At 44.2% G+C, this 21,082-nt stretch overlaps 1 protein-coding gene across 2 annotated transcripts in view; it reads left to right on the forward strand.

The window, feature by feature from the left end:
- The window catches only part of LOC117220745 (uncharacterized), a 475,043-nt gene that overhangs the window by 428,810 nt on the left and 25,151 nt on the right, over positions 1 to 21,082 (forward strand). For both annotated transcript variants that reach the window (XM_033471005.2, XM_033471006.2), the window contains exon 4: positions 6,853 to 7,439. In XM_033471005.2, coding sequence (XP_033326896.2) covers positions 6,853 to 7,439 — 587 coding nt within the window. The remainder of the gene's footprint in view (positions 1 to 6,852; positions 7,440 to 21,082) is intronic.

The following is a 21,082-nucleotide window of genomic DNA, read 5'->3' on the forward strand; positions in this document are numbered from 1 at the left end:
TACTAGAATAAAAACGATGACTTAATTTCTTTTTATTTCTTATTTTTTGCCACGATTCGGAAGCAATTTGGAGGTCATATGCCACGATTCAGCAGTCACGAACCTTGTAGCTCCGTGGATTTTCTTACTTGACTTTTACTTGACTTTCTTACTTGTCCCTTACCATCAATGTAGCAATAAATTACATAGGCATGGGACTAGCGCAGGGAAATTCACAGCAACCCGGAATTTGACATTTCCGGGAGAAATTATTGTACTTTGTTGAAACTTGAATTGCTGGAACATTTGCAAGATGTTGGAAGGACTAGTTTCTAGGCAACGTATAAAAGAAATTTCGGATCGATCAGAATTGCAAGGAAGATTACAAGGATGTATATAATACTTTGCAGACGAATATTTTATTTGAAACGAAAATAAGAAATAGTTATTTGGAACAATTCATTTCTAACCATTATTTTCAACGCTGTTATTTGAAAATACAGTTGAGACTCTCTTATTTGAAGATTTATTTTTGTAATATCCTGATACCAAAACATTCTATAACACCTAAGAACAAAGCTACATCATTTGAAAGAAGGAAACAGGTCATCTTAACCAGATTGAAAATCGGACACGCCAACCTCACGTACTCTTTATTTAATTAAAAAAGATAACCCTCAAATGTTTAAGTCTGTAATAACAAAAAAATTCCATCCACGACATTATTACATCCTGTCAAAAGTTTGAAAGAGAAAGATATCTTCGCCTGGCAAACAACAGCAATATCAAAGGAATCTTGAACAACATCGTAGAAATCGTACGAACACAATAGTATCTGAGCCACACCTAATCGCGCGAGATAGACGAAATTCATGGTGAAAGGGTTGATGATTCGCGGAGAAGAAAACGAACGACGAGCGCAGCGAGACAGCGGTGGGCGTGCCCACTGGCATAAACTCCAGGGTAAACATTGTCTTTTGTGAAAGCCATCGATACGCGGCCGGGCAAATATAATACCGAGACAGAAATCCCGTGAAATGTAACGGACGGCTGACCGCGGCGTGCTCTCGCACACGTCTCGCAAAAATGCGTTTCACTCGGCGTGGAAATCCAGCCGGCACACCCGACACCGAGCCACCCTTTCTCTCTCTCTCTCTCTCTTTTTCTCTCTCCGTCGTCGCTGTTCGTTCGTCGAAAAATTCGTTGTCGCCCTGCCAGCCGATCCAGGGAAAAAGGTAACAAACGTGCGTCGCGCTGGGGAAAACAAATTCGATGAATCGCGCTGGGGAAAACAAATTCGATGAATCGTGCTGTGGGAATTTTCCGTTTTCACTTCGCTCCCTTTTGTTCCCGAAGACTTTAGTTCGGCTGTGATCTACTGCCTTGAAAAACAGAAAACGGAAGACAATCTTTCATTTATTTATTTATTTATTTATTCATATGTTGCAATTTTAGGTTAGACAGCAAAATTTTCTTTCCTTGGAAAAAGACCGAATATTTATTATATTCACTAGTGTTCGCAAACGGCTGCAAGTAGTGAATATGACAACAGCAGAATATATATATATATAATATATAGCAGAATATATATATATATATTTTCTTTTCCAAGAAATATTTTCTATTTCATATATCTATTTCTTTTTCCAAGAAAAGATAATTTTGCTGGCTAACCTAAAACTGCAACATATAAATAAATAAATGATGAAAATACATATAAATAATGAAAATAAAGTACATATAAATGATGAACAAATATATATGTATATTTATTTCATAAAGTTCTACGAAGGTTTAACTATATATATATAGTTAAACTTTATATATATATACTATATACTATATATATATAGTAAACTTTATGTGAACTGTACGTGAAGTTTATGTAAAGCGGAAATCGATAACAAATCGAAAACGAATTACATAAAAGGAGATACTGAATTGATAAAAGCCGTGACCTATGCTATTGCATAACTTATGATGATTGCCGGAGTATCAGTGAATCAAGTAAATGGTTCATAAAGTCTTATTATAAATCTAGTAATACTGAACATCAGTATGTCAATCTTATCACTAGACAGCGGATTTTATGCATTTATGAAAAAAATGAGTAGCTCAAATGATAAACAGTAAAAACATTTACAGAATTTACAAAGACTGTTATATCCCCATCAGTTGAATAAAATTATTAATAAGGAAAATGAATGTATGTGTAGCTGCATTATCTTGAAATTAATGCGAACAGTTTTTACTTTGCATAAAAATCCGCAATCCACTTATCACTATTATTATTATTACATTATATCACATTATACAATATATCACATTATTATTATATAATTGCATTTGCCTTGCACTTTCATCCTTTAATTTTCTTCTGTGAAATATGTGAAATTCAACATACGAATTCATTCTGGCATTTTAATTCTGACTCTCTTAATTGATGTTCTTTCAATTGTTAGTTAAACCCATCGTTGTCCAAAACATTTCATTCAAAACTAATATTACCTAAATTTATTTACGATCTATTTAGCACCGCTGAAAAATACTACAATTTGTTCTTATACGCAATTGTGGTGTTATTTATTTTTTAGTCTGGCTAACATAGAATCGCAGAGAAGTTAAGAGAATATACCCTGCACTGTTATTCAAGTTTGTAGGTGTCGAGAATGTTTTAATTGCGGTAATTACGAAAGCAACTTTGCGTTAATATCCATCTTGTTACTATCGACAGATTAAATTGTACAAAAGATTTATGTACTTAAAATGGTCCACAGCTGCTTTCATGTAACAGCGGGTCTCTGGAAGCCTGACGGACGTTTTCGAAAAATTGCAAGAGCATAATCTGGCGCAGTTAGGCGAGTGAAGGGGTGAATCAATCAAAGCAGAGCAACTCGAAAGCAAACGAGCTAGTTAAATTACCTCACTCCGGAATCCTTATTGCCGAAACCACGCCCCTCGCGGTGCTCGGCAAGCGAGAGTAATCGAGACGTGAAAAAGCCTATCGTCTTCCTCCTCTTCTTCGTCCCGGTTTACAGATCATTCTCGCCGGAGAGTAACCGATATTCCGGGGTCCTTCGGGCCCGCACGAGTTAAAGCGGACGGGGCTAAGGAACGTCTAGGTGGCAAGATCGTCATCGCAGTTTAATTAAATCGAAAATCGGATAGTCATTAATGACAAGTGGCGCCCAATCGCGATGACTTCGTGATTTCTATTGATCCCACGCTGGGACCCCAGCAAGGGCTCGGGACCGCTCGCGGAGTCCCGGAGGGGCCCGATATGGCACCTACAACGACAATCATCGCTGTGGCCCGGCGCGTCGCCCCGTAACGACCGCACCGCCCTCTTAATGTTATCGGTCCGAACAAAAAGGAACAAGGGTAATGGATCCTCCCGCGTACACGATCACCGCTTTCCCATCGTCCACCGATATGCCACGACAATGAGTGATTATCTCCACCGTGGGCCCTGCGACTGGGGCCCACGTCCAGTTGTTTAGGGTGAACGGCCCCGTTCCAACATCTTCAACCAGAATTTCATTTTTCTCTTAAAATTTCCACCGCAATTTTAATTAATCTCTGCACGGTAAACGTTTGCGACGATCATAGTAGCTGTATTAAGCAGAATTGGGCATTATTCGGACTGTCTCGAATAAATATTTGTCAGAAATAATTATTCGAATGAATTCCTTTTAGTCGAATTTTTTAACCGAATAATTTGAAAAATTCTTGAATAATTCTTGAATAATTCGGAAAAGTAATACGGAAGAAAAAAATTGATAAACCATGAGAAAACGTTTTACATTCTATTATTTTTATTCATATCAATTATTTTCCGCATGAATTCCTGCACGAATAAATTCTTATTCGACTCTCTCTCTCTCTAAAATCTTATTGGAATGAATTCTTATTCGAATGAAATTTTATTCAGATAACTTTCTAAATATTCGATTGAATATTTATTCGATAGAGTCGAAGAAAATTGTATTCGAATAAATTTTTGTCTAGATAAATTTTTATTCGGTTGAATATTTATTCGACTGTGTCGAATAAAATTTTATTCTTTAGTGTTTATCTTTTATCTTTACCATTCTGGTATTAAGGGACATATTAGCGGTACGGGTAATCGAGGTCCTACTGAAAAAATGTATAGTTTAAACATACGGGGAATATCTCTATCGTCGTACTAATAAAATGTTCTTTCTGTAGCGGCACGCGTTACATTTCTAAACGTTGAATCAATAACTAAAACAACTTCTACTTCGTAAGGTCTTTGATCCGTTTCTGTATCTCTTGGCGCCATCTCCTGGTTGCTTCGGGGTTCAAATATATATATCGAGTGCGTGTTAATATCTACGCATGAATGGCTCAGAAACCAATCACTGTAAGTTCATCAACCTTAAAATTGAGAAAAATAAGTATTCTACAAACCAGCTGTAACAAAATTACAATGCATACAAATGAACTTAACCAGAGCAGAAGTAAAGGAAAGATGTCAAAGTTTCTTTTTTAGAAAAAACAATTCTCTCTGACCAATTTTGTTTAGTCATTCCGTGGTCAATCTAAGTGCTGCTATCTATTGTTTATTTATCAGGAAATAATCTAGAAGAATCCTATAATCAAGATGTGCTTGCACTGCGTAACTAATTTTCGAAGAAAACCTATACTGCTTGGCTCCTGTGCCATCCATAAAATAAATTACAAAAACACGAATGCAAATGTAGACGTCTTCGCATCCCCTGATACAAAGAACCTAATATAACCTTGACATAAAGATCCGCAATCTCCTCATCGGGACCGATACTTAACAGCCCCGAAACCCAAAGACAAAGTATTCGAAAATATATCTTCGTCGTTCCCTCGAATTAAATAAAGACAAAGCTGTAGGAAATTACGGGGAAAAAATGTATGGCGCATCGGGCAAATTGCGATCGGCGATCCTCGGCCATATGTTCCGTTATTACGCAAACGTACGCATCTTAGCTCGGGGCGACACGAAAAATAAGACATTAAGCCGGTGATTGTTTGTCATTACATCGCGGAGCGGGACTTCGGATCGTCTCTTCTTACCCTTTCGGCCGATTAATCGGTTCCCGGTCGATAAATTCGCGGCGGTTCCACGGCGCAGATTGATGGGGCCCCAGATAGAAGGCGGAAAGATTAACGTGCACGGTTTCGATTAATGTTTTCGTCGTACGCGAAACGCGGGAACCGATACCATCGTTGAACCCGTGTGCGAACACGCGTGTGCAACGTGTGTGTGTGTATGTGTGGCTGCGCGGTAAGAACGCCTATAAACTTTCGTGTCCCGAGATAGGGATCGTCAGGTGCGAAAAGCGTGACGGTTTCTGGAGGGAAAGCGCCTCGAGACCTTACGGGTGTTTCGACGACTATATACGTCGGCGCGATCCGTGTCTCTGTTGTGAGAAAGGCAACGCTCAGAAACCACCGTGGGCGTTTTCCCTCTGCGAAACCTCGTCGCGGTCTTTAATCGTCCCTAAATTATCTTTGTAATTGTTCATTGCTAAGCTGCGGAACAGTACGCGCGATCAAAATTCTCCAAAACGGTTTGTCTTGTATTTTTAAGTTCCTTTAAGTACTATCAAGGTTGCACATGGGAATATTCCGAAATATTAGTAAATATTTCTTAATATATTTTTTAAACAAATTTAAAGCAACAACAACATTTAAAATCGGTTGGAGTATCTAGATTCCTTATTGCAAAATACACTATTTCCCATTTGAATCATCTCTCTAGCTCTAGTAGTTTCAGAGATATTCGGCCAAATGTATGGGGGTTGTTTTCACCCCTTCGCTACGTTAGATGATCGCAGAGAGAAAACTCCATGTGCAACACTTTTGGCAAGAATCGAGTCCTTTTAAATTTTTGTTAACGTCTGGATCAACCTTTGTTAGTGTCTTTAACGTATTTGACATCCGCGATCCACTTTCTACCCTTAACATTACTTTTTCCAGACGCGAAGTCCCATCACAGTAGTTAGAAATGGCGATATCGGATTGTTCCTTTCGATTTCGCGGCAAAAGAAGCAGCCGCCAGAAAACTCAAGAAATGTTCGAACTCACCCCAACTCCGAAGGGAAGAAAGCCCTCGAAAATGCTTCTCGCCGCAATAAAAATCGTGTCGAAAAAATCGCAGCAAAGACGAGAGGTTTGAGCGATTCCGGGCCGACATGGTGCGGGTCGTAGTACGCTTGTCGTCCGTACATCGCCGAGACACCGTGGCGGCAGCAGCAGGTTGATGGATGCCGGGTCTCACGAGAAACTGCTCGGACGAGGGTGGTGGGGGGTCCGCGGGTACATTCCATCTCGACGAGTATTGGTAGCCGGCGTCGCGTCGGTGGCGGGTATCGGTGTGGCTGTTGGCGGAACTGTCGCCGGTCGATGTATGGGTAGCCGTCTAGTATGGGTAGCCGTCTAGCATTGGTGTGCGTGGCCGGTTGGGATGGGTAGGGGGCGAGTCCGGTGCGCCGGCGGGGAGGGGGTAAGTAAGTACGGTGGGTGCCAGGGCGACCCTTGGTTGCGGGTCCGTAGGATACCCGGGGAGACAGCGGCGCGGAAGAAGAGAGACACGGGGAACGGTCGGGACTGTTGGCAGAGCGAGCCAGGGCGAAGGCTGGATGCCGCGAAAGGAGACAGAAACAAAACGAAAGGACAGGGACCCGGTCTGAGTCGGGTAGGAGAGGGTGGGAGGGAGCAGAGGAAACCGTGGGGGTGGGAGGTGCCCGGCCGAGAGGACTGGCCGGGTGGTGGGGGCCGTTTGTCCACGGTCACCAACACACGCGCTAATCCGTGCCGGCCAAACAGACGACTCTCTTTCTAACCCCGTCTGTGTTCTCCTCTCTGTTGTTGCAGCGCTGGCGCGACTCTCGGGTCTCCACCAGCAGCGGCCGGGTGGGGATGTCGTCTCCAGCCCCCGAGTCGTTGGTAGGGAGGACAAAAGCGGCGGAGGGAGGGCGAGGCAGGCGACGCCGGCGACCGCGGTGACGACGACGCCGACGACGCCGAGGGAAGGAGCTCGCGGCGGTGGCGGCGGCGGCGGCGGCGGAGGCGGAGGTGCCGATCCGACGACTGCCACCGCCGGGGGAACTCCGGCGAGTGGGGCCAAGCAGACTGGAGGAGGAACCGGTGGTGGGGAGCCGAACTGTGGAAGTGGTGGCGGCTCCAACGGTGGTAGGGACTCCGGTGGTGGGGGAAACGAGGCTGGTGGGGCCCGCGATGTCGCGGAGAAGGAGGAGAGGCCACCGGCTTCAGAGAGTGTCGAGCCGACGGCCGCGTTTGACGTCGCATCCCTCGTACTCTACGGCTCGCGCGCACTACCGATCCGCCTTAAGATCTTGCTCGATCAGTTGTTCAACCAGTTGCCGCACGCGCAAGTGACACGTTTACTAGCCGCTTTCGGCTGGACGTACGAGGATTACGCAAGAGGATACATACTGCAGGTGAGTCGTAACACTGTTCTGCGAATTGACGGTCCACCGGACGTAGGCCACCCTTCTCGAGGATTCTGGGAAAGATCGTCACCGCAAAGTTTCGTGAAAAGTGCCGGAGGATCGTTTAGAGGTGCATTGGACACGGCAATGTGCTTGACTTGACGGCTGACGGACGAAGTGACAGTGTGACACGGGGTTAGGTTTCCTTGGCTCGATTGTGATCTATGTTGTGCGACAGAGGGTCGGATTGTCGTTGAGATACACTTCGTAAGATCGAGAGTGATTTTTCTGGTAGGCTACTAGTGGAATAGGGTCTGGGAAGCGACCGTTGATCAGACTAGCGGAATAGGCTTCTCGGTGTCAGACGAACCGTTCGCAAGTTGATTAGGCTGGTACAGTTGTTTTGATAGGTAGGGTCACCCGGCACCAACGTCGCCTACGATTCACGCGTTTCTTCTTCGTCAATTTCGAACGAGATCACGATGATAGCCTTGCTGTTTAGGGACCGGTGCCGATCTATAAATCCTCCGACTCCGATCGCGGACTTCGCGCGATTATCGAACGCGCCGCCTCGGGACAAAGTGAGCATCGGCAGCCAGTGTCGGACAATCGTTGATCTACAAATGGATTTCGATGACGCGAATCGTGAACTTGGTGGGTACTCGGGAGCGCAAAGTGAGGATCGGGGACCAGTGACAAGGACGTGCCAGTGATTCTCGACGCCGAGTGATCGTCGTCGATCATGCCGCGTGATCGACGGCAAGCCTACGCGACCGGGATCGATCCCGGAAGCTTGGGACAGTGAGAACGCATCGGCGAACGGTGTTTGAAAGTGCAGATGGTGGAGCAGTGATCGTGTGCCCGTTGCATCGAGATCGTCTAGATCGCGGTGATCGTACTGTCGCATGGAAATCGGGATTCGTTCGACCGGCGCGATGTCCTCCGGCTGGATCGAGGAAGGATCCTTGATTCTCAGTGTACTCGTTGGCATAAATCATGGATCTCGAAGGATCGAACGAAATTTTCAAGACGGTCGGAGTTCGGATTCTGTGCGAGATCGATTGCTGTTATTGATTCCTGTGTTGTGAGATCGATGACGGCGATGGCAGATCTGTATATACCGATGACTGAAAAGGATCTATGAAACTCTCGACGGACCTTGTGAAAGATGAAAATATCCTACGCAGTGATGTACTTTCGCGGGTCCGGAAGATCGTGATGTGGAAGACGAAGAGACTGTTGAAATTGATCCGCGAGGATCTAGGAGATTGAGCAGTGAAATGTCAGACTCTGAGGGACACTGATAACCTACTGTAACGATAAACGTCGCTGAACGGACGTTTGTTAACAATGCCGCGGGCCGGACAACAGTGTGAAGTGAAGACCGCGCTATCGAATAATTAATCACTGCCATCGACAACGCTCGTTTCTACGCATTAAGTGAACAGTACCTAGTTGTGCGGAACGCTCTGAAGTGACAACAGACCTTCTTGGCGAACCTCTTTGGAAGGGGTCAATGAACCTACCTGAAAAAATAAACAAGCTTGACCAGCCACCTTCTGAGAAAATTGTTGTGCATTCATCGCGAAGACACCTGGAGCTGTGTTATCTTACGAGGCGTGCGACGAAATTGCGCGCGCTCGGAAACGATATACCGCACGTCGAAGGTCTACAAAGTTTCTTTCCGTCGTCTGTCATTTAGAAATTCGATCAAGGAAATTAATAATCGATCGCCGATCCGGTGATCGAAAAAAACTCGTCGCCTCGAACCGAATCGCTGGACTGCAACCGCAACGGCAACGCGTCTCTCGCGAGCCGACCGAACAATTCGAAACCAAGGGACCGATTAATTACCGAACGAGATCAATTAATCATCGATAAAACCGAACCACGGTCCAATTATCTCGGAGCAGGAGCAGGAGATCGGCGAATTATGCAAGGGGAACAATTAATCGTCGAAAAACGAAGGCGAGCGGTGTCGCGAAAGAGTGTCCAGCGGCGAGATCGGGTCAATTAGCCCGCGAGCCGATCGCTCCGATGATTAAGATCGAAAAGCGGCTACGTGGGAGAGGTGGGACGAGTGTAGGAGGCGAACGAGGAAGAGGACGAGGAGGCGACGAGGAAGAACCGGCGAGGAGAGGAGCGGAGAGGAGAGAGAGAGACCGTTCGGGCATGTTCCTGGGAAACGTGTCGCGGCGTAAATTCCGCGGAACTTTGAAAACACGCGCGCCGCGCGTACACGAGCTCGAGACATTAATCTCGCGAGTCGCGCTAGAAAATGGCCAGTATCCGTGTAAACTGAATTGCGCCGATGTCAGCGTGAAATTAAAACGTATGGAGAACCGGTTTCCACCTCGACGGTGTGCTCGATCGCTTCCTCGCTCTCGCTCGTCCGCTTGTCCGCTCGCGCGCGCTCGCTCTGTCCACGCGGAACCGACCGGAGAACCACGACGCGACGCCCCGGAATTTAATCGGACGAGCAGAGCTCTACGCGCTCGATCCGAAATCGGCTTGATCTTTGACCGGGAACGGTGCATCTCGTGAATCGCGCGATCTTCGGCCAGAGTTCAGGCTTCCCTTGATCTTCGCGATCCTCTCGTTCCTCCAGTTCTGTTAGCTTCGTTTCTTGGAACACCGCGATTTTTGTTTTCGGTCTAGGCGTGTCGCTCTCTCTCTCTCGATCTCGATCTCAATCTCGATCTCGATCTCGATCTAGGAATCATTATGCAGAACACTCCGTGAGCAAAATGTTTCACGATCTTTGTATCTCATCATCGGGCGCTGACCTGTAGCATAAACGTTGAATCAAGACGTTCTAATGTGACATACTCTGGGAATAAAATGGCGAAGAGAGTTAGGGTACAAATGTAGCATATTCGAAGAGAAACGTTCGAAATTCCTAGCGTTCTATTCAGAATGCACTCTGTTAGAACTCGAAACTCTATTGGACATCGACGATCTAAAATAAAATTTCCTGGCAGCATAGCGTTCTTCGATGATAAATATTGGATTTAGATCTTCCGATGAATAATGTTTAATGAACGGTCTTGTGAACTGTCAGAGTTCTAGTCGATATAGAATATAGTCTCTTATAAAATTCTATGAGATCAAAGTGTTCTATAGTCTTGGTCTTCCGTTCGCTATAAAACTTTGGAGCGGATATCGAATGTAAAAGTTCCTTTATAACCACTCTAAAAGCTAAGTATCCGACAGTCTTAGCGTTCAGTTCTGAAAGCATTCTTCGTAACGTACGCTGAACTTAGACATCAATTTTTCAATTTTCTTACTGTTTCACGCATTTCTTGCATCTCTTACATGTTACATTGATTACAGTTTCAGCGTTCCCTTTAACAAAGAAGATGCGCTTTCGATTGAACATTGCACTCTGATACAACTGTATATTCGCAGTATTCTAGACAGTATACCAGAAAAGCGCACTGAACTCGCGGCGAGTGATTGACTATATTTATCCATTAAAACGGTGCCATTTATTTTTCTGGAGTGCATCCCAAGAGTTCAAAGACTCCGTTTATATAACGCTGCGAGAAAAATATCGCAACAGAATGTCGAAACGTTTCGCATAATTTTGAAATGTGTGTGCAATATACGTACATTAAACCCAGTCAACTGTTTTTGACGAGTATTCTCGTCATGAAAAAATGGCAACATTTTGTGTTATAACGAGTATACTCGTCGAAAACAGTTAACTGGTTAGGAAGGATATATATATATATATATATATATATATATATATATATATATATATATATATATATACTTCGATATTCATTGTTAAATTATATATTTGATAAAAATGTTTCATTTAAACGAAATACGAAGAATCTTAAACTTATATGCAGTATAATTATAGCAACTTACACACTTTTCAAAGAGATCGCAACAGCCAACCGGTTCAAAAAAGAAGCCGACAAGAATGGATAAACTGACAGTCGATTTTCTTCAATTTCCTAGGCTGTTCGTCGGAGAGATAAAAATCGCAAGAAGTACAAGAAAAGGTTCCGGACCTTTCGTCTCCTCCGCGACTGCGAATTGCATCATAGACGTGTGTGGTCCCGAGAATCCGGTGTCCGGGAGTGTCGTAGGTTCGGGCAGAAGGCTCGCGATCACTCAAAACTGGCGGAACGTGTCCGGAATGCGTATCCGGGGCCGCCCTTCGTTCGTTCACGCACGTTTTTCTGCGGGTCCGAGTCCACCCCGAGGGCGTCTCGTACTTGAAATCACGATAATGGGTGATTACGATGCCCGCAGGGCCACAATTTTTCCCTGAAATTCTGTTAGTTTCGTCGCGAGCCCCGGACCCCGGCCTCCCGAAACACGCTGTCCATCATGCTTAAGCGATTTCGCCCTCTGGAAACCATATTTCAAAGCTTTTTCGCGGAGAGAACAAAACCGAAACGACGCTGACAATCTTCTTAACCACTTCCTCCCTGCCGTTCTTCGCGAGTCCCCTGAAATTTACCGGCGACGATGCGTGTGTGTGTGTTTAGCGTCGCCGAAAGAAACTCGATCGTTAGAACTGTGTACAGCAGATCGAATCAGCTTATTTCGCATCCCCGTTTTGCAACTATCACGAACACGACTAAACGAAATTATCCTGCTGGATAGCCGTCGAGCATTTCATCCGACCGGCGCATAAAGTCCGAAGCTTCGCGTCGAATTTAAAATAAAAGCTCTCGGAAAAGAAGCACGACCGACTGAGATGTAAACACATAAAACTATCGAGCGAGGCGTAACAATATTTGCATTCCACTTTTATTTGTCAAACACGCGAAGGGAATGCGCGACCCGCTGTAAACGAAACTATGAAACACATTAAACATGTCGCCTTGCTAACACAAGCTGAACGAGTTCATTTGAATACGCGGCTATAATTTCGTGCCAGCGCTTGCCGCGGCTAAATTCCCGTATCAAAATTCTGACGCGTCGTGCCTGACAGAATATTACACTTCCGAGGACCGTTACCGAAATAGCTGGTGGCAGCTAGCGCGTCGAAATTCGCACTATGCCACGTAAAACCGGCTCCGCTCTCAACTTTGCTCCGGCGCGACGCAAAAATCGCGGCAGGAATGTCGCGGGAACTGGTCGGATGCGCTAATAACGTATTGCGGCGTTACCAAACGAGAAAGTCAATGGATATTTATACGGGGCGAACACGCGAGACCGAAGTTACATTCGGCGACTTTCACTGTGGGCATCGGTTACCTCGTAATGTATCTTTCCGAGGGACAATCGCGCGCCGACCCGCCGACTAATAATCTCGAATTACGGCCGATCTTGTAGACAAGCAGCGGAGAAACTCTCGGGGACGCGTCTCCGCTGGGCAAACTGTCTTTTCATCTTTATAGATCCAACGGGATCCGTTGGCTCTTCAATCACGGTCGCCGCGATCGCCGTAATCCTCGCCGAAACGGTTACTTTCGATTTCGGAATAAGCCATCGGGACACGTCGCGATAAAGCAACTCGTTGAAATTGTTCGTTAGAATTTCTTAGACGATACTGGACACCGAGAAGTTACTCGTCGGAGTGTATTTCATTCTTGTAGTAACAAGTTTATCGCAAATGTTATTTCGTAAACGTCGAAGAGAAGTTTCACAGCGTTCGAAATTATGAATAAGCTTTTATCTTGTAAATTGTTCTTCGAAGAGCTTGGTTGCTTCAAATTCGGAGGAAATTTTGATCGACAGAAAACTATGCCGCGACGAAGCGAAGCGCATAATTTTCCAGGTCCATAAATTTGTAGTATCAAAAACAAGTGTCTAATTTTTGCCGCGATTAGCAAATTCGTTGTTACGCTGGCGCTTCTGCGGCTCTGCTTCTTTTTCTTGTCTAGGACAGGCAAATAAACGCTTCGAATTCCGTAAAATAACTAATCAGCCCCGTTTCGACGCGACGGGCCGACAAACGAGATCCGCTGGACGTTGTTTGACAATTCCGCTGGCCTGGATCGCGTTAAACGCTGGACTGATTTATTATCGTGGCGCGTCGATCCGCTGGAAATCATCAAAGTGCGCGAAAATGAAAAATTGGAAAACTGAAATAGACCCGATCCTTTGTATAGATTTTACAATCTACGGAATCGATCGATTCTTGAGAAAGATCATTTGCTGCGTGCACAATTCGTTGCTTGAGATGCGTATCTGTATTTTTGGAAACGTTCTCTTCATAAAAGATAGAACACTATTTCCGCAGAACATTTTTAAATGCAATAATATTTTTAAATGCAATAATATTTTTAAATGCGACAAATTTTTGTCCGCATTCGAAATTCTTCTTTTAATCTGCCTAACTTCGGCACTCGCAAATGTAGCTGGAATAGTCCGCGGGCGTTCCTCGACCACTTGAGACAACAATAATTACATACCTGTAATTATAGTTGTAATTATAGTTTGTAATTATAGTTTCCCCGTGTCACTGTGCCATACGAATCGAAAACTGCTCGCATGACATCTGCAGGCAGAGTAGCACGCAAGAAGTAACGTGTTAACAAGAATGTTAATGTCAAAAAAAAAAACTGTGGCTGCATTGCTCGCTATATCTTGCAAACAAAAATTGATTTCATTTACGAATGATTTGCAAACTCGTGAAAGAAATATGCGATCTGCAAAAAATTCGATCGAAATCCACGATGAAACATGATTCTTTTGTGAACAACGATTCGAGACGACTGTCCAGAGAACTGTGAACTTATTTTCAACGCTAATCTTCTGAAATAAATTAATAATCTTGAAGAATCGTAGACACGAAAAGAATCGTCTTGATAGAAATTAGAGTGGAAATTCGAGACGATAGTTTCTTTTTTTCCACTCGATTCTCGGTCAACTCCACGCCGCGCGCAGAAACATTGTGAAAGCGCGAATCGGTAAAAACTCTGCAAATATCGAGTATCACGTGTCCCGCCTTCTTCTTCTCCGTCTTCTTGTCCGGCGAAGAAGGCAAAAATCCTCTCGGATGCATCGGTTCGTTATTACCGTGTCGTATTTAGCATCTCATTTCGCGAGCGCCGATGAACAGCGATGGTTTAACCGGCGAGCCCGATTATCATAATATTCGTGAAATGAGAAGGTGCTAATTCTCCGGTTCGCCATTATAGTTCGTCGTTTATTATACGGTCGCGCCGATAGCTGTCTCTTAATGAATGCGTTAGTCCCCGGGTAGACCGTTTCTGGAGAGCGTCGACATTAATCAATGTGTATTTAGCAATTTTCGTCGGGTTTCTTCTCGAATTCCGGAATCGTCGCGAACGTTGCCGTCTCGATCCTTTTTAAAATTGCAATGCAAGGTATCGGTTCGGGTGCCGCCTCTACCCGACCGAAATAAATGCCATTGAAACTGTAGCATATTTTTATAACCAGGCGAACAGAGATGATTTTTCCGTATTCATTGCATGAAACTGTCATTAAATTGCAAGAAATACGAGCGAATCGAAAATGCATTTCTTCTATTAGTAATTTAAACATGGCGAAAATCCATCAATTTTTCTGACATTTTCACTGCCAAGTCATTCTTTTGCCAGGTCATTTCTGCCACAAACACGTAAAATTTGCGACCTGGTAATTACAGACCGTACACGTTCCAACTTTAGAACCTTCCGAGCGTTAGATCGCCGGTAATACTGTTAGTAAAATATGGTGTTAACTGCTTCTAAGTAGTTCAGCTTCTGCGAGTGACTAGCAACGCGGATGTTTATACGTTTACGCAGCGTTAAAGCCTCGGACAGTTTACAATCTGCAAGTTTCCATAGAATTTCTAATCTGCGTCCCCGCTACCGATCCACGGAATGAAGATACTCCGCGCAGTTTCACCGAATTCATAAACGCACGCGGCGTTGTCACAATTCACTTGCAAAAGTGGCAACACCTATTTCATCATCATTGTTCTTAATCTTTCAACTTATAAATAGATTGAAATTCTGTACGCAATTCGCAAGAATAAGCGAAGAATTCGACGATCACACGCGCGCGATACGCAGCAGTCGCAATAAGTGGAAACCGTCTGCCATGAGAAGACACCGTGCACGCGTCGATGCAACGCGAGTTCGTCGAATGTTCGGACACGATTGCATAGGAGAAGGCATCCTCTACAGAGACAAAAGCAGTTTAGTACAACTGTCGGTCGAGGAAGTGGAGTGAAATCGTTCGGAGCCGGCGAAGAACGTCGGCGCGTTCACTCGCGATTTTTTGCGATTTTTCGCGAGTGGATTCGCGGCGTCCGAGGTCGCGGACGTGGAAACGGTAAATCATATCGCAGCGTCGTTCGGGGCCCATATCGAGTACGTTTCGCCTAGTGGAAGCCAATTTCGCACGACAGGCCGGCAATACTCCGCGGGCCGGCCCCGTGGAATCCGGTAGGGTTTCGCTGGGAGCCAGAAGCGTTGCAGTTTACTGGCGGACGATGCCACGACGGAACGCTTTAGAACGTGAAACCGCCTTTCGAGCTGCGCCGAGCCGGGCCGAGCCGAGCCGTGCCAGATTTACGAGCGAATTCTGCGCCAGCGAGCGCGTCGCGAATCGCTCGACCCCGAACGCTACGCCCGGCAGAGCTTTCGAGCGACGTCGATAGCCCTTTGTCGATGCCGGAACGCGCCACGATTTCTTGCTGCCGTTGTTGCGGCCTATTCCTACCGCGGGAGACCGTTTACTTACCAGATTTCGCGGGAACGAGCTAACCGTGACGCTTCTGCCGGCCATAGGACTGCCTCGATACTTGACGATTCTTGCGTACGATGCCTCCGGAGGCTCTTCAAACATGACATTTTTTGCACTGTTCAACGAAATTATAACGGCAAATTTTCGATAAAAATTGGCCAACCTTGACCGACGATAACTCTGCGAGCAATCATCGCAGGATGATGGCTCTTTTCTTAAATTAAAAGGGAAGGATCGAACTTCTTTCGGCTGCAAATGGCCTCTCTGTAAAAAATTTTACAAAGCCCGCGGAATACGTCAAACTTTTTCAATCTTCGATATGATAAACATGGCCTCACATTTGAAGTGTTATGGTGGCAACGCTACGTCAAAGTTGAAATCCAGAAACAGTATCTTAAAGTCGAGATTTCAAGCTTTAATTTTTAGAAAATGAGTCATTATTCTACGATGATATTTCGCGGAGTTATCATTCATCAAAGTTGGCAAATTGTTATCCAAAATTTTTCAATGCTTTTATTTTGTTGAGCGGTATGTTTGCGATAAATCTTCCGTATTTAAAATGCTATAATTTCGGAGAAAAGAGTCGTACGGCAATAAATTCGCACTCGTTTTAAAGCTTGAAGCTTCTATTTTTACTACGTATCGTTTATTTTTTCGTACACGTGGTTGCCGAAACCGAAGACTCAAATATGCTGCAAAATGAAACGACTTCAAAAATATTGAAGATATTTTTACGAAATTATAACTAGACTGCGAATTATTATGCAAAATAAAAATTGTCTAAGCTAGTTATGAGAAACTGGAGTCTGATAATAACTTTTAGTGATTTTAGAAAATTGCACACATTAGAGAACGATATTCTTCAATTCTTCTAATGTCTTCACAATTCTGTGTTTCACCTAATAATTTTAATAAAAACTGCATAAAATCCGCAGTATAATTATAACAGTTCAATTATCGACAATTTTTTACCATGATTTCTAACACTGAGTCTACGTGCTGCCTCCTCAACGAGACAATTAATAGTACAATCTAACAATAATTTTCACGTATGAAGTAAGACAATAACATTGTTGTCTTCGCGATTGGCTTATGCATCCCTCTGCACATTTTATTTTCATTTGTTTATGCATACGAGTAAACACGCATTTTTACAACAACAGAAACAAAAGCGTAACTTATGACGAATGGTGGAGAATCGTAGAATCGTGTAAACAGTTTATAAATTCTTGTTTTAGTTAGTCATCCGTCTATCCGTCAATCTCTGTCATTATTTATTAATGTACACGTCCCGTAAAACGTGACGTTTGCATTGTGTATAACAAATGCACAATTTTTGCTCGGCAATAGCGGTATGTTTCGCGCCGGTGTATCTTCCCGCGGAGAACGTTCGAAGGTTCGAAAGGGGTGGAAATTTCGCTGCGGGTAAAATCGTATTTATATATAGACTGAGCATATCTTATCTACAGGTAATGATTAACGTTCCGGAGGTGTCGGCCGAGACAGCGTCCCGTTGCATCTTGGCCATAAATCGAATCTCGGGGAACGCGCAAGCGATTCGCGTCACAATGCAAGGTTAGACATTGTAATCGCGATCCCCGCGATGCGGTTCGACAGGGAAAAACTACGTTGCCCACGCGAATAGTTCTAGGCTGAAACGAGCCGGGCTCGCGATTCTCGTGTTTCGCTTCTCGTCTCGCGGGCTCGAAACTTGCGAAACTTCATTAGGAAGAGGATGTTTCTCCCGGAGGGACCGGGTTTCTTTCCGGGACCCATTAACACGCTCGGCGTCGCGCCACCGACGCGAGAAAAAAAAGCGCAGAATCCATTTCGCGAAGTTTCACTCGGACAGAATTGGTCCCGATGCGCAATATACTGGATCGAAATATTGGAGGAAAGAATGACACCGGCCCGGCAACGAGTCCTCTGATAATTACGTTCAATGGTAAACGACGTCGGAAACGAGATCGTGCCGCGCAGCCGGACACTTGTTAAAAGGAACACGAATCTGACGTAAATTAGAAGGCTGATCAGTGTCGTGCATAAGGCAGATCGAAGAAACGAGGATCGACAATTTACCGGGCGGTGCAGAAGTGTGTCGCGCGGCTTCTACTTGTTTCACCGTGGCTTGCGCAATCGTGTAATGAGACAGTAATCGAAATTGATTAGGAATTCGCCATATAAGGCTCGTCTGGTTTCCTACCGGCCGTTGAACGGCATTTTCGAGCTCGTGTAATTAGGATTCAGCGCCGGCAGTTGATTAGCCAGACGCCGATCGGAGGCGAGAGGAGCATTCGTCGCGGAGGAAGCCGGGCTAAGTGAATCGAGGCCGATCGAGAAGTCAAATAAATCGTCCGGATGGCGATCACGAGATCGCGATAGCATCACGGGATCTCTGGTTCGTTATCCCGGCACCGTTGACAGCGGTAATTCTATAACGATTTTTCTCTGCCTCGCTTATTAGCCGGACTAGTCGGCCGAGCGATGCCGATTTTTCCGAGGCGGCAGCCGTGAAAGGGTCTCGACCGTGACCATCCCGATGGAAATCGAAAGCGGCGGGCTGGACGAGCATAGGGATGCTCGATGTTGCATAATATAATCGACGAGTTGGGAGAAAATTGTTGCAGCTCTGTTTCTCGTGGAGAGAACATTCCAAAAAGCTCAAAGAAACCGATCATGGCGTAATTGACGTAAAAGGTATCGCTTTTGCCATAAAGAAAAAATATTTTATTATAATACATGTAATATTATATTATAATACATATAGTACTATATTATAATATAATATAATATTATAATACATATAATACTATATTATAATATAATATAATATTATAATGCATATAATACTATATTATAATATAATATAATATTATAATACATATAATACTATATTATAATATAATATAATATTATAATACATATAATACTATATTATAATATATATGTATATATATACAATATAATACTATATTAATATTATCTAATAAATACTATATAAATACTATATAAATAAATTTGAAGAGTAATCTGATCATGAATAAAAGAGATACAATGAGACACATAAGCCAATTTATTCATTGCACTGTTAAATATTAAACCACTGCTGTTCAATCTTGTTCTTCGTAACGTTTATTTTTTTTCGACTAAGTGTATTTCATTCGTTTCAAAAGGGTTTAGTAGCTCGCTAATAAACAATAATAAAAATAATTACTTAAAACCACAAGTGTTTCACTCTACAGTTCGCTTAACATCGAAGCACAAAGACGAAGAAATGAACTAAATATTGTACAATAAAATCGAATGGCAAAGTACTTGCACAGAAAGTTTCAAAATTGAAGGACCAAATGGAAGATCCAAAAGTAGATGCAGCCAGAACGTTGCAAAGCGAGCAAGCTGTAAATTGATTGGATTAGAATCATAGTGACATAACTGACATTTTCGAAAATATGTTGACCTATGTCTTCTTAAAATATAACCATGCGAAAATATGTTAGAAAGGCGAGTGAAATAAATTATAAAGTTACTACAAATTATCTCGACTCTGAATTATCTTAACAATAAATTTGTTCGGCAAAAAGAATGCACGTGTTAGTAAACATCAACACTCCGTGTTTCTCGGAATGAGAAAAATGTACGCCACTGCGGTTCGAACCCGCTCAATCGAACCTATGATGCGCTTTGCACGGGAACGTGTGCGAGATCGAAGGACGAGATCCAATCTCCTTGATACGGAAACGGTGGATACCGGAGTCGATCGTGGATCTCGGTTTCGTGCGGATAATTTCGTCACCGTCCTATCGGCACGGGCTTCGGCGGGCAAGAAACATCGAGGATCGGCTCGAACGGATATTCGCGAGATCGAAAGTGGCAACGGGGTAAGCAGACGCGCGGCGGAGAGCGGAAACCGGGCAAAGATGGTAGCCCGGAGCCGATCGACCTGTCATTACTCCACCTCGATGGAAGAAGCATGATCCAAAACCGTAAATTACGTGGCATCCCGAGTCGAAGAGAGTGTAGGTAACCGTCGGAGGGACGACCGGAGAGAGGAGCGGGAGAGAAGGCTGAAATGAGACAAGGCCGATTCGGCGCGGGCTGGGGAGAGTCCGGGCCCCAAAGAGGAGACGAAAGGAGAGAAGAAGAGGAGACAAGGCTGCCGCTGGTGCTGCTGCTGGTGCTGCTGCTGCCGCTGCCTCGGAAGACGATGCTTCTTTCGGGCCCCGGTCGCTCGAGCGGAAACGCAAAAGCGGGCGCGCGATCGGGAATTAAAACTCCGACGTGGCATTTACATCGACTACCGATCCGTTGGGTCCCGGGGACGGCACACGGGCCACGGAATGAAAGGGAAACGTAGTCAGGGAGCAACGGAAATCGGGGAGAAATTACTGGGTTAGGTCTGCGAGGCCCAGGGTCGGCCTTCTTCGGAGACTCTGTTTCGCGTTTCGTTAATCATGCGTTTGTTTGCCGCAGAGGTTCCCTCTGTAGACTTGGACGAATAATAGATGAGATTTCTAGAAGAAGCACTCTGAATCGGCTAAACTAATTCTAAGGTTACTCTCGCTTAACCTTCATATTGCGGTTGACCGGTCATTTTGACTTGGTGTATGTTTAATCGTCTCACCTAATTACTTAATTTACAGAAATTAAATTCAATAAGTTGCTGCTGCTTGAACTGAAAGAGTAATAGATCTACATGAAGAATCTTCGACAATATGTTCTGACGAATTCGTGAATAAGGCTGAGAATTGTTAAAATCGTGGTTAAATATAGTTGTTAACATGGTCCGTCATTCGCGGGTTAATTATATAAATAGATGTTGTCGAGGCATTTTCATTTGCAGAAAGCAAATTTGCAAATCCGTTTATGTACGATAAACATATAATGTTCCAATTGTTTGAACATTTATTTAATCAACCGAAAAGTCTTGTCGCGTATTCATAAGCTTTAAATATTTCGACGTCGTTAAAAAAAGCTTTCCAAAGAAA

This window comes from Megalopta genalis, chromosome 9, assembly GCF_051020955.1.
Source record: "Megalopta genalis isolate 19385.01 chromosome 9, iyMegGena1_principal, whole genome shotgun sequence".
Taxonomy (NCBI): Eukaryota; Metazoa; Arthropoda; class Insecta; order Hymenoptera; family Halictidae; genus Megalopta; species Megalopta genalis.